Here is a 14466-nt window from a genome sequence, read left to right as displayed (position 1 = left end):
TCGTCCTGCGGAGGCCGGACGAATTAATTTTCGTGCTTTCGGGTTCATTCATCTCATCACTTGATGGACCCTGGGCTCTGAATTAAGTAGTTCGCTGCTGGCTGGGAAGGCCCCTGTCACCCTCCCGTGTCTTCATCTGGAGATAAAGTCAGTCCGCATCCCACGGAGTGGCAGGGCTGAGGAGCGAGGGAAGGCGCCCGTCCTGGGGCGCAGTGACTAGTGCTCGTGGGGCGGCCGTGGGGTGTAAGTTCGGGGCGCCGCGTGGCCGTGGGCAAGTCCCCTTCGGGGCCAGTCTCCCCACTTCCCTCCGCCCGCTGCTGCCGGAAGGCCCCCTGTGCAGCAGGCAGAGGGCAGAGCGCAGGGCTTCTGTGTGTTTATAGACGTTAGGCTCGAAGGTGAGGCACAGGCTTTGAGTCTGGGAATGAAGACACCGCCATTCATCAGGGCCCTGACACTCGTTTCTGTTTTCGGGGCCGCAGCGCGTAGAAGGTTGGGTTGGGAGCCTGCCTCGTTCACTCCGTGTACAGGCCACTGCCTTCCTCTGGCCGTGGAGCCTCCAGAGGCATCACTCACCTGAAGTTCTGCCCGCATGCTCTGTGCACGGCGCCACTCAGGAGCAGCCTGCCGGGCGGAGACAGAGGACAGAGGACGCTGCTGCTGCTGCTGCCCGCCCCGCGTGCACCGCCCCGCGTGCACGGGTGCATGTGGATGAGGGTCTACTTTCTCTGCTCTCGTTCAGAATTTCTTAACATGGAGCTTAAATGAAGGGATAGAGGACATTTCACTGCCACATCTCTAGCTGGGCTCATTGCAGTGTGCCTGTGACACTTAAACTTACTGTGGACTCTCCCCTGCAGTAGTTGACTCTCATGATTTCATAATGGCCCAGCTTTTAAGTCTCAACTCAGCATTGATTATTTAATGGACTGAAATGCTTATTTCTGGGTGTTTCAAATCATTGTAAACTTATTTCAAGTAGTGGGTTTAAAAGGGGGCGATCATTTTATTGGAAGATGATGCTGCGTATTCATACAGACCAGTGAGGTCTTTAATAAAGGGACAGTGAGTCGGTCTTTCCCAGTTCAACTTGTATTATTGTCTTGAAAAATGATACCTAATAGATCATGGAAAGACAGCTAGTGAGGTTTGAGAGTATCTATGGTATGTCTGTTATTAGAATAACATGTTAGAATTGGTAAGCTAGTTCAGAGTACCAATTTGGGCCTAATTAGATTCTATACTTTTGTTGTTATAACATTGTGATATAAGAGGAAGAAAAATGGGTCTTAGATTCATCAAGCTGCTTGTTAATTGATTGGCTGCATAAAAACTGTATTATTAAGCTGGAGAAGGGACTCTCTTCACCTGAGTTTATGCTGAATTACCTACTCTCATGTGATGGGGAGCGGACAGATAGCCAACCAAGTTAGCCTCAGGAAAGGAGGATGGGTGAGGGTCCAGGGAAGACCAGGCAGACTGTAGAGCAGAGTGTGAGGCAGGTAGAGGAGGGCATGGGGGAGAAGCCTGAAGGGAGGAACGCTCAGCGCGGAGAAAAGCAGGTGTAGAGGCACAAAGGTGAGAGGATAGGGAGTGTTGATTGACTTTTGAGCTTGTCATGACCAAAGACGAGTTGTGTGAAGGGAAGTAGCAGGACACAAGGCTGGGGAGGCACAGAGACCAGTCACTGGGCTGAACCACTGGGGTGATTTGATTGAATTTTTCACTTAGAAAGACCACACAGGTGCCAGTGTGAGAGATGGGCTGGAGGGACGAGTGGGCATTGAGAAGGGTTATGATGTAGTTTAGATAAGAAATAAGGATATGAATTAAGTCAGGGGAGAGCGAAAGGAAGTAAAAGGAAATCGTCTTTGGTGACATTTGGGTACAGAGAGGGAGCAGGGAGTGGTAGTGATCGTGTGTGTACTTTTCTGGCTTGGGGAACCAGAGGAAGGAATGGAGGGAATGGAGAAACTTTCAGGGGGCAGAGGGATGTGGGTGTCCAGTTCCTTTCACTCCTCTGGCCCTTCTCGGTCCTCATCTGAAATGAAGGCGATACAAGGAATAATCTTCAGGTATTTCTTGCTCTGGGGTATGAAGTCTGGTTATCCTACCTTTGGTTTGGTTAGTACTGTAACTGAATGACATAGTGTTATTCCTGTTTTTCAGGGCAGATGACTCAGCTTTGTGAGCTGATCAACAAGAGCGGGGAACTCCTTGCAAAGAACTTATCCCATCTGGACACTGTGCTTGGGGCTCTGGATGTACAGGAGCACTCCTTGGGCGTCCTTGCTGTTTTGTAAGGGACATCTTCTCTGATGGTTTTGTGCTTTCTGAAACTGAACACTGTGCACTTTCTGACTTTATTTTTTGGTGCAGGAAGTAAGCCATGTAAACAACATGGAGCTCTTTTGCACAACTAGCGTCATGTCATAGTAGTTACGTTTCATTAGTAGTTATCCCTACTAATCGTTTTTAACTCTTGTTTATATTTATACACATTTTGAAGTTTATTTTAAAAAATGAATGGCCATCTCACTTGTGGGCACTAGAGTTTGTATTTATCTGAATACTTTATTTATGTAGTCCCTTGGATCGCCCACATTTCCTAGCTTGGAATAAAGTAGGAAGAGTGATGAAGAATGGCATGGCGGTGTGTATTGAGTGCAATTACCAATGCCCAGAAGCAACATTGCTTTGAATTCTCTTCAACTTTTTATTAAATATATATTTTTACTGATTTCAGAGAGGGGGAGAAACATTAATGATGAGAGAGAATCATCGATCGGCTGCCTCCTGCACACTCCCCACCAGGGATCCAGCCCACAACCTGGACATGTGCCCTGACCGGGAATCTAACCATGGCCTCCTGGTTCATAGGTTGACGCTCAGCCACTGAGCCACATCAGCTAACAGGTTTAAGCTGTTTGAGATCAAGTTAAATAGACCTGTTTTAATTGGGTTCCTTGTAACTCTGGGTACCTTACAGTAGAATTACTTTTCTCTTGATGTTTTAGTATTAAAATTGGGAAGTTAAGGTTGTCGTGAAAGTTGTAATAATATAAATAAACTGAGAAGAACTAAGAGCGAGGGTCTGGCTTTACTTGGACTGGGATTCCTGAGACAAAGGTAGGGTCAAGAATAGAGTTTAGAGAAAAAACTCAGAATGAAAGGGTCTAGAGCAGGGGTGGAGATCCTTTTTTCTGCCAAGGGCTATTTGGATATTTATAACATTTGCGGGCCATACAAAATTATCAACTTAAAAATTAGCCTGCTGTATTTGGTCAAACATTTAACTCATCCCTAATGCCTTGGCAGGGCCAGACCAAATGATTTCATGGGCCGGATGTTCCCCACCCCTGGTCTAGAGCTTTGCTCTGCAGTATAGTAGCCACTAGCCACATCTATGTAAATTAGTTTTAAAAAGTTAAAGATTCAGTTCCTAGTTGCACTACCCACATTTTTGCGGAAAGCTCTGTGGGATGCGCAGGCTAGGAAAGGCTTCCACTGTCTGTGTTCGCCGATTAAAAGGACAGCGTGCATGCTATACCTTTTTTATTCATTGGGGCTTCCCCCCCTTTTTAGCATGCATGTTTTGTACACACAAATTCACATGTATGTACAGGGTGGGCAAAAGTAGGGCTACAGTTGTGAGTACACAAAACAGTTTCTTCTTGTATTTAAGTAAAAGAAAACCTGCCCTGGCCTTGTTTCTGAGTACCCCGGATTTGAATTACGTTCTTCCATTATTAGGGAAGGGGTCCCAAGTTTCATGTTTTTATTTATAAAATGGAAATGACAATGCCTTATTAATTTATTGTGAACCCCTGATGAAATTGATTCAGACATACTTGATAATGGGGAAGGAAGTACAGTGACAGATAATGTTAAGTCCAGTAATACTGAACTGGATAGAAGTACAAATTGAAAGATTTTAGAGAAATTGTGAATAGGCAAAACTATCCATTTCTTTTTTCTTGAAATTAGTTTCAACAGTTCCATTTTTTTACTAAAAAGAAGAGCTTGAAGTTTACTTGTAAGCAGTGCCTTAGTGGTGGTAGCTTATGTGATTTTTTCCCCCAAACCTATCTTCGAACCTTCCGTCTCTCCCTGCCCCCCGAGTGTTTATCGTGGGCAATTGAAAGGCACCGTCTGCCAAGGGCATCAGGATGGACCATCTGAGTCCTCCCTCTTCCCAGCACCTCCAGTTCTTCCCGTCCTGCTCCTCAGCTAGTGCTTTCTCCCAGATGGACCCCAGCATCGCCCATCCTGGCCGTAGCCTTCTGTGGTCCACAGCTCTGCTTCCTTGTCCGCTCAGCCTGTTCTCTTCAGGGCAGGAAAGGCAACAGATGGCTTTTAAACTGAGTCAATAGTCCAGACCACATTGGAACTGAAAAGAAAAATATTTTCTTAAAGTTTTGGTTATAAGTTTATATTGAGTTCCTTCACAAATACTAGGAAGACCTGATATTTGGCCCCATTTAATGGAATTTTTCTTTATTTTTAAAATATATTTTTCATTGATTTCAGAGAGGAAGGAAGAGGGAGAGAGAAACATCCATGATGAGAGAGAATCATGGATTGGCTGCCTCCTGCAAGTCCCCCACTGGGGATCGAGCCCACAACCCGGGCATGTGCCCTTGACCGGAATCAAACCTGGGACCTTTCAGTTCACAGGCCAACACTCTATCCACTGAGCCAAACCAGCTAGGGCTGGAATTTTTCTTTTTAAAAGCTGTTATTTTCTAAGCATATTTTTCTTTCTTTTTTTAAAAATCTATGTTGTGTCTTGATTGTGCAAAAAAACAAACAAACAAAAAAAAAAACAGGCCAGGAAAATCTCATAGATCCTGTTTCTTAATTTTTAAAAATACTGAGACACATTTAATTCACAGAGCATTGGAGGTAGGATGGATTTCTGACCTCAGTTGCTTCTACATTTTTACCCCGTGAAATATCAAGATAAATTGATTTTTTCCCTTTATTCCAGATTTGTGAAGTTTTCTATGCCCAGTGTTCCTGACTTCGAAACATTATTCTCACAGGTTCAGCTTTTTATCAGTACTTGTAATGGGGAGCACATTCGATATGCAACAGACACGTGTAAGCTAAACTGCATTTTGCTATTTTCCATTGAATGTATTTTGCCTGTCTAGTCATTTATATTTTTAATATTTTGTTATTGTATCTAGTTGCTGGGCTTTGCCATCAGCTAACAAATGCCCTTATGGAAAGAAAACAGGTAAGCAATGTTATCCAAGTGTTTGTAGTTCTGTTATAACATACTAGGTGGGGTCCCTCGGCCTGGCTTGTGCCCTCTCACAATCTGGGACCCCTTGGGGGATGTCAGACTGCCGGTTTCAGCCCGATCCCCTCAGGCCAGGCCAAGGGACCCCACTGGTGCATGCACCAGGCCTCTAGTATGCATATAAGATCTTTGGTTAATCTCTTCCTGTCCTCCTCCCTCCCCACTTTCCCTCTGAGATTCATCAGTCTGTTCCATGTTTCCATGCCTGTGCGTTATGCGTCTGCCCCCTGCTGGTCAGTGTGTGTCATAGCGAACGGTCACTTAGGCTTTTATATAGATAGATAGATATCTAACTTAGACAATAACTAATTTGTTAAGGTTCCAGGTTAGTACTAAGAGTCCTACCACTTAGATGTAGGTGGTCGCTTCAAGTACTCATAGCGTTTGCAGTAAGGACAGCTAGTCCCTCCGCAGGTGTAGACTCCAGTGCAGGGAGGCCAGCCTCGGAGGCTGCAGCCAGTGGTAATGGTTTTGGAGCTCCCATTCTAGTGTCCTTTGTGTGATACTATGCTGGGTTTTGTTTGCTAAAACTTTTAAAACTTTTCATTGTAACATAATTTTAGCTTTATAAAGAGTTGCAAGAATAATGTAAACAATTCCCATATATACCATGCACCCAGATTCTCCAGATATTAATATCTTACCACAGTTGCTTATTCTTTTCTCTCTCTTTTTTCCTGAGCCATTGGAAAGTAAATTGCAGATAGGATGGCCCTTGAGTGTTGCCTAAAATATAGGACATTGTCTTACATAACCACAATACAAAGGTCAACATCAGGAGATGAACATTGATATAATTCTTTAACAAATATACTGACCTTACTCCCATTTTGCCAGTTCTTTATTAATTTATTTACAACAAAAGAAAATCTCAGTTCGTGGGTTGTGCTACATTGTCACACAACTTTTATTTCCTTTAATCTGGAACAGTTCTTTGGTCTTTTTTAATTTTGTGATATTGACACAATTATAATTTAGGTGTTTCTCTTTTATTTGAAATTGAACTTCAAGACTAGTTGTTTGAAGGAGACTGAAACAGAAATAAGCGGTTGGTATTTTGTAGGAGGACTGAGTAAGTGGTGGTTTGAAAGAGAGGGTTAAAAAACTGCCAGCAACCTTTACTGAAAAGCCATTTATAGTTATTCAGCACTTTAGTCACACCTCCTGTCCAGAAACTGGCTGTGCCTCCCTGGAAGCTCAGCCTTGTTATTTATAATCAGGGCGGGAAAGGCCCCTTTATAACTGGCCGTATCAGCTTCAGGCGTAATTTATTATCAGGTACGAGATGATGTTGGAGAACGTTTCTAGGTGATGCCCAGCGACCCGAGGGGAAAATGTCAGCGTCCTTGCACACAGTTATGTTTACTAAGCGGAGGCCGGCATCTGTTTTAAATGATTTGTTTATTTAGATGTAAATATAATGAACTGTTGAGAAAGTAATGTTGCTTTTGATTATTTATCTTCATTGTAAAAAAGGCTCTATGGTTTTAAAAATGGTGCTGAATTACTCTAAATATCACAAGAACCAGCGTAAAAAAACATTTTCTGACTGAATTGGGACAGTCCTGAAAGAGTATGGAAACCTCATGTTGTCATTCAAAGGAACCTGTCAATTAGTGTTATTTTTTATTTGTAAGTGACAACCTAAGATCCAATGTGCTGCCATCTCTGAGAACTTATCTGAAAGATGTCATTTCTGACAGCCCCTGCGAGGAATTGGCATCCTCAAGCAAGCCATAGACAAGATGCAGATGAACACAAACCAGCTGACCTCAGTACATGCCGATCTCTGCCAGGTAAGCAGCAGTGTTAGACCGGGTCGGGGATGGAAGGTTGGTTGTAGGTTTGCTCAACATCAGATTGGATAAATGAAGGCAGTTTGGTGGAGACTGATATGTCCTAGCAGTTGGAATATATAGGTACCTCTATCTATAGAAAGAGAATTTTCAACAGTTTTTGGATACAAACTATAGAACAGTGCTCAGCTAGTAGGCTTGTGACATTTAAAAAATACCAAGTTATTTTCTTTTTTAAGGAATCTTGGAACCTGAGAATAAACACAGGTAACTTTACACCTTAAAATGTTATTTGTTTATTTTATTGCTCATGGTTCAAAATCCAGCAGGCAAAATGCAGTCTCCCTACCACCCTGCCTCACAGCCACCTCTCTCTCCAAAGGCAGCCATTGTTAGCAGTTTCTTGTTTATCCTTCCAAAGATATTTTATGAATGTACAAGCAAATATGTCTATTTTTTCTCTCTTTTTATTTAATCTTCACCGGAGGAAATGTTTTTATTGATTTTAGAGAAAGAGGAAGGGAGAGAGAGAAACATTGATGTGTAAGAGAAACATTGATCGGTTGTCTCCCATACACACCCAACCAGGGATCAAACCTGTAACCTAGGTATGTGCCCTGACTGGGAATTGAACCTGCAGCCTTTCAGTGTACGAGTTAGTGCTCCAACCAACTGAGCCACCTGGCCAAGGCTGTCTCTTTTTTTATACAAATTGTAATAATTTGTATGAATAAGTATATACAGTACATTGCTTTTTGCTTTTTCCCCCCTTGCTTTTTTCTACTTAATGTATCTATTTTTTGTTGTTTTGTTTTGTTTTTGTTAATTCTCACCCAAGGATATTTTTCCATTGATTTTTAGGGAGAATGGAAGAGAGAGGGAAAGACAGAGAGAAACATCGATGTGAAAGAGACACATCGATTGGTTGCCTCCTGCACGCGCCCTGACCAGGGCCCAGGCCGGGGAGGAGCCTACAACCAAGGTATGTGCCCTTGACCGGAATTAAACCCAGGACCCTTTGATCTGCAGGCCACTGAGCCAAACCGGTTAGGGCAATGTATCTTTTTTTTTTTAATATGATTTTTTATTATTGATTTTAGAGGGGGAGGGAGAGAGAGAAAAACATCGATGTAAGAGGGTAACATCGATAGGCTGCCTCCTGCACACCCCCTATTGGGATGGATCCCTTAACGGGTATATGCCTTGACCAGGAATTGAACCAGCAACCTTTCAGAGCATGGGACAACTCTCAACCAACAGCCACACCGGCCAGGGCTCTACTTAATGTATCTTAGAGATGGTTCCATATCAGTGGTTTATAGCTGCAGAGTATTTCATAATACGGGTTTAACCAGTCCCTATAGGGTATTGAGATTATTTCCTTAATGAATAACATGGTTTGTGGATTATTTTAATTACATGTTCTAGTTTCAATGAAGGTGTGCTTTTCCCATTTTTTCTTTCTTTTTGTCTTTTAAGAAACGTTTGTGATTGGTGTATAAAATACATAAAGTGCTCTAGTAGTAAGTGAACAGCTAGCTCAGGGAGTTGGTACCTTGTCTACACCTGTGCCACATCACCCACATACAGGACGTTGCCATGTACTTGCACAATTTCTTACACTTATGTAAAGGATTTAGAAATTGAAAAAGTATAATTAAAGAAGAAACTTCCATTTTTAATCATAGCATGCTGATCTATTTCTATGTGATTAGTTTGTGCATCTGTAAACAGAATGGTTACTAAGTGAATTGTTAGCTGAACTTTAATTCATTTGTGGAGTAGTGAACCTCATGGTTGGTTCATCTTTTATAAAGAAGTGCTATTTTTGCCCTAACCGGTTTGGCTTAGTGGATAGAGCGTCAGCCTGCGGACTCAAGGGTCCCGGGTTCGATTCTGGTCAAGGGCATGTACCTTGGTTGCGGGCACATACCCAGTAGGAAGTGTGCAAGAGGCAGCTGATCGATGTTTCTCTCTCATCGATGTTTCTAACTCTCTATCCTTCTCCCTTCCTCTCTGTAAAAAACCAATAAAATATATATTTTTTTTAAAAAAAGTGCTATTTTAGCCCTGCTCGTGTGGCTCAGTGGTTGAGCGTTGACCTGTGAACCAGGAGTCAGGGTTCAATTCCCGGTCAGGGCACATGCCCAGGTTGCTGGCTCATGGGGGGCGTGCAGGAGGCCATCGATCAGTGATTGTCTCATCATTGATATCTCTCTCCCCCTCTCCCTTCCTCTCTGAAATCAATAAAAACATATATTTTAAAAAACAACAACAAATGCTACTTTATTCTGAATGCTTAAGAAAGCAGAGTAATATGTTGATATGCAGGCCCTTTTAATCAATAAGTTAAATGTGAAAATGTAAAACAATGTTTTTCTTGAACTTTTTGGAGTCTATGAATTTGCTGCTTCTGCTAAAGCTTGCCAGAGTACAATTAAAGTGACAATTTAATACAAATACTTTTTCACAGCTTTGTTTGCTGGCAAAATGCTTTAAGCCTGCCCTTCCATATCTTGACGTGGACATGATGGATATTTGTAAAGAGAATGGAGCCTACGATGCAAAGCACTTTTTATGTTACTATTATTATGGAGGCATGATCTATACTGGGCTGAAGAACTTCGAAAGAGCACTCTACTTTTATGAGCAGGTAATCTCATCTCTAAGTGGGTGTTTTGAACTTGTGTGGTCAAAGTGCCCGCCTGGAACGGATTGATTTCGGGCTCTGAGTACCAGGTGGAGGTCCTGTCAAAGACCGCTTCTCAGTGACCATGTGGACTAAGCATGTCAAACTCAAAGGCTAACACGGGCCAAATAAACAAGTTGTTAGTGTATGTGGCCGCAAAAAAAAAATAAAAGCTCCAATTTTCATAGAAACGTAGGTTTATTTCGATAGAGACATGCTGAATACAAAGGGCTGAAATAAATGAGTCATCGTTAACATAAAATAATAGAACATTTTAATAAAAATTAATATTTGGTCTTGAACATGAACTTACCAGACACTGAATAACTGCACAAATTAATAAGCATAACGCAAATAAACCTATTTTTCTTGTTCTCCGAAAGTGAAATATTTCCTGTTGCGCACACCAAAGAAGTCAGTACAAGACTAATGCCGTGGCCATCGGCCGCTAAAATATTCGCTGCTGGTATTAGTGGAGAGAAATGGTGCGCCTGCGCGTAAGGCGCGTGAGGGAAATGAATGCAATATAATTATGTATAGTAATCACTCATTAGCGAACGTTGTAGTTCGTTATTAATAAGTATGTATAACAGGATATTGTAAAAATTGTGTTACAAAATTTTTATTTAAACGTTTCTTACATACTGTTATATTGGCTGGGCCTCAAAAATATTCGTGTGGGCCGCATGCAGCCTGTGGGCTGCGAGTTTGACGTGGTTGGTGCCCATGGTGGTGGTTTGCTCCTTCAGTTGAAGGGCATTGGCCGGAGGGGGGAGCACTGCTGGTGGGGTCTGATCCGGGCTTTGCCACTGATACCGTCTAATCTGGCTTCCGTTGTAAACGTCTCCACCTGCATCGCTTCCTTTGCACGTAGGTAAGAGTTTGAACTGGATGATCTTTGAAGTGTCTTGTTCTAAAACCATATGTGGTGTCTTAAGTTTTATTGTAATAAGTAAAATATTCTCTTGGTTGAAATTCAAAGGATATTAAGTATGCACAGTGGAAAATCCCCGCCCCTGTGTCTGTGTCTGTAATGGCCACTGGAGTGTGTAGTGTGACACCACACAGCTTGGTGCAATAGTCTAGAGAGGTTTCCTTAGAGTCTGAGAGGGAGAATGCAGTGCAGGGGGGCAAGAGTAGGTGTCCAGCTCTGAGTACACGAAACAGTTTATTCTTGTATTATTACTTATTAATTATTGTATTAACTTCTACATGAACTGTAAATATATTTTTGCCCCATCCTGTATTGGCTAATTCTAGTATTTTAAGATGTTTATTAGATGTCAATTAGTTCTTATTTTATTCATAGCACATATTAAAATAATAAAGGATATTTAAACCTTCAAGGAGCTTACCATTGAGCTGAAATACTAACATTTAAATACACGCGCACACATCTGTGACTGAGCATTGCCTCCGTGAGGGGAGTTGACAAGTACCACCAAGAGAACCTAGGGAAGGGTCACCAGAAGGCAGGTAAAATCTTCTCCAAGAGTACACAGTCAAAAATTTCCGTTCTGCCCAGCCTTGTGGCCCAGTGGTTGAGGGTCGACCCATGAACCAGGTCTCGGTTGGATTCCCAGTCAGGGCACATGCCTGGGTTATGGGCTTATTCCCCAGTGTGGGGCTTGCAGGAGGAATTCAGTTCTTCAGAAAATTATAAACACACTTCATAGCCACTGAATGCATTATCATTGTACAGCCCAGTATAAGTGATTAGCATACTGATCTAGAAATATCAAGATGATAGGCAATGTACTTAGAAAAATATTTCCATCAAATAGTTAAAATATTAAAAACAAACTTTTTTTTTTCTTTTTTACAGAGAGGAAGGGAGAGGGATAGAGAGTTAGAAACATCGATGAGAGAGAAACATCAACCAGCTGCCTCCTGCACACCCTCTACTGGGGATGTGCCGGCAACCAAGGTACATGCCCCTGACCGGAATCGAATCTGGGACCCTGCACTTCGCAGGCCGACGCTCTATCCACTGAGCCAAACCGGTTAGGGCCAAACTTTTTATATTTATAGGTGGAAGCCTTTTACCTGAAAATATAGTTATTCCCTGATTAACCCTAAGGACAAGCATTGTTTAGTATTAGTCTACTCCACACCACTGTGTGTGTGTTTTTTGTTGTTGTTGTAAGTCCTCACCCGAGGATATTTTTTTCATTGATTTTTAGAGAGAGTGGAAGGGAGGGGGAGAGACAGCGAGAGAAACATGGATAGAGAGACACATCCATTGGTTGCCTCCTAGGGCCAGGGATCCTTCGAGCCTGCAGCTGAGGTACGTGCCCTTGACTGGGATCAACCTGAGACCCTTCAGTCTGCAGGCCAACGCTCTATCCACTGAGCCAAACCGAATAGGGCAAGCCACTGTATTTTAATAATATGTATGCCATTATGGATGGTATTAGTACCTTAATTTCAGAAGGTGATACCGATTATTTTACTGCTTCAAAAAAATTCCAAAAGAAGGACGTACATATTGAAAAGAATTCAGTATAGCATTGTATAAAGCAAAAAGTGAAAGCATCTTCATCTCCTCATACTGCACCACAGACTGGCCCAGGTAGCTGACTAGTCCTCGATGGATAGAACTGAGAGTTGATTCTGTTCTTTCACTGCGAAGCAGGTTGCAGTGGGGGTCGTACTTGTATTCTCGTGTGCTGAGGTGACTGTTTCTGTAGATAATCTCAAAGAAGTGCCTCTTGGGCTCAATGGTTTGAGTTTTGATGTGAAATATTGGGTTGATTGGGTGTGATAGTTTTCAGTTCTTAACCTTCACAAATCCAAGTGAGAAAGTGAAAAGGCAGCCGCAGAACGGGAGAAATATTTGCAGATCATGTTTCTAAGGGACTTTCATCCAGAATATACAGAGACCTCTTAACAAATCAACAGTAAAAACAAAAATTTCTAAATGGACAATGGACTTGCATAGACATTTCTCCAAAGTTATACAAATGACCAATAAGCATATGAAAAGATACTCATCAACATTAGTCATCAAGGAAATACAGATCAAAAGCATTCTGAGACACCAATTCATACTTGCTAGGGTGACTGCATTAAAAAGACACCAATAATGATAAATGTTAGTGAGGTGTGGAGGATTTGGAACCCTCACAGTTGCCAGTGGAATTATAAAATGGCACAGTCGCTTTGAAAAAAGAATTGGGAATTCCTCCAATGTTAAACATAGAGTTACCGTGTGATGCAGCAGTTCCACTCCTAGGAATATATACCCAAGAGAAATGAAGACAAATGTCCACAAAAACGTGTACTCAAGTGTTCATAGCATCATTATTTACAGTGGCCAAAGGTAGAGACACCCCAATGCCATCAACTGAGGAGTGAATAAACACAATGTCAAACACCCATGCAATGGAATATTACCCAACCATAAAATGGAATAAGGTATCAACAACATGTATGAACCTTCACAAGTGAAGCCAGTCACAAAAGGCCACATATTTATGATGCCACATTAGGCAAATCCATAGAAACATAAATAGAATAAGTGATTGCCTGGGCCTGAGGGGAGGAGAGAATGGGGCGTTGCTGCTGATGGATATGGGGCTCCTTTTGTGATGGGATGAAATGTTCTGAAGTTAGGTAATGGTGAATATACTAAAACCACTGAATCGTATACTCCAAGAGGGAAAATGTTTATGTGAATTGTATCTCAATAAAGATGTTATAAAGAAAATGGGACATTGAATGTAAGTATTGTTTTATAATTCAAGCGATACCTGTAGTTGATTGTTCTTCCCTGCTGCGGTGTGCTGTCTTCACATTCAATATTCTTCTCTTGCTCAGGCTATAACTACCCCTGCCATGGCGGTCAGTCATATCATGTTGGAATCATATAAAAAGTATATTCTAGTTTCTTTGATATTACTTGGAAAAGTACAACAGCTACCAAAATATACATCTCAAATTGTGGGTAGATTCATTAAGGTGAGTTTTTAAAATAAAACTGATTTCTTAAGTCCTTAAGGAAATGGAAAGATACATGGTTGTATAATTTTATTTTATACTGATTTAGTTCTCCCACCAGCTTCAATTTAGCGGACATTTGTTAACTGTCTGCAGGGAGCCTGGGAGCAGCAGTTCTGGTAGAACCCCTAACATCACTCCTATTCATACACCTTCTGATCACCGATTGGAGCAGCATGTTTCTCAGGAACCTGTTTTCAGACTTATAGCTGTAGATGTTTGAGCTCCAATAACGGTTGATTTTTTTTTCTTCATTACAATTTAGTGAAATGCTGGAAAAGCAATGCTGACTTATTGAGCTCTCAATTGGCACGTGCTGGGAGATCGTGTGAAGACCACGGTTCTGCTCACGAACTTGTGTGTTCCTTGTCTACCCAGCTTTGGGACCACATTAAAAATAAATTAACTCTTTTAAAAAATATTTTGAAATACGTGCTCATGATTTTAAAAAATTTGAACAGCCCTGGCTGGTGTGTTTCAGTGGTTGAGCATCAACCCATGAACCAGAAGGTCAGGGTTTGATTCCTGGTCAGGGCACATGCCCAGGTTGCAGGTTTGATCCCCAGTTGGGGGTGTGCAGGAGGCAACTGATCAATAATTCATCATCGATGTTTCTCTCTCTTCTTCCCTTCTCTCTGAAATCAATAAAAACACATTTTAAAAAATGGAACAATTTA

General features: G+C 41.9%; 1 protein-coding gene and 1 long non-coding RNA gene across 9 annotated transcripts in view; both read left to right on the top strand.

Annotated features, from left to right (window-relative positions):
• The first annotated feature begins 66 nt into the window (after nt 1-66).
• COPS3 (COP9 signalosome subunit 3) overlaps nt 67-14466 on the top strand; it is a 29215-nt gene continuing 14815 nt past the window's right edge. For 2 of the 8 annotated variants that reach the window (XM_014542826.1, XM_014542831.1), the window contains exons 1-7: nt 2212-2296; nt 4118-4339; nt 4988-5100; nt 5190-5239; nt 7009-7101; nt 9575-9754; nt 13610-13750. In XM_014542826.1, the coding sequence (XP_014398312.1) occupies nt 4167-4339; nt 4988-5100; nt 5190-5239; nt 7009-7101; nt 9575-9754; nt 13610-13750 (750 nt within the window). In that variant the 5' untranslated portion in view covers nt 2212-2296; nt 4118-4166. Of the gene's footprint in view, nt 87-128; nt 148-224; nt 244-375; nt 396-2049; nt 2073-2166; nt 2297-4117; nt 4340-4987; nt 5101-5189; nt 5240-6942; nt 7102-9574; nt 9755-13609; nt 13751-14466 lie in introns of those variants that run through there. The other 6 variants (XM_014542827.1, XM_014542828.1, XM_014542829.1 and 3 more) reach the window with 6 other exon arrangements.
• Nucleotides 5548-6726, top strand: LOC106726764. Its single transcript, XR_001362864.1, has 2 exons — nt 5548-5663; nt 5705-6726. It is a non-coding gene; the product is annotated as an uncharacterized LOC106726764 (long non-coding RNA).

This window comes from Myotis brandtii, unplaced genomic scaffold (genome assembly GCF_000412655.1).
Source record: "Myotis brandtii unplaced genomic scaffold, ASM41265v1 scaffold314, whole genome shotgun sequence".
NCBI lineage: Eukaryota > Metazoa > Chordata > Mammalia > Chiroptera > Vespertilionidae > Myotis > Myotis brandtii.
Note: the sequence above shows the minus strand (reverse complement) of the source record. Positions and strands in the feature narration are given on the sequence as shown.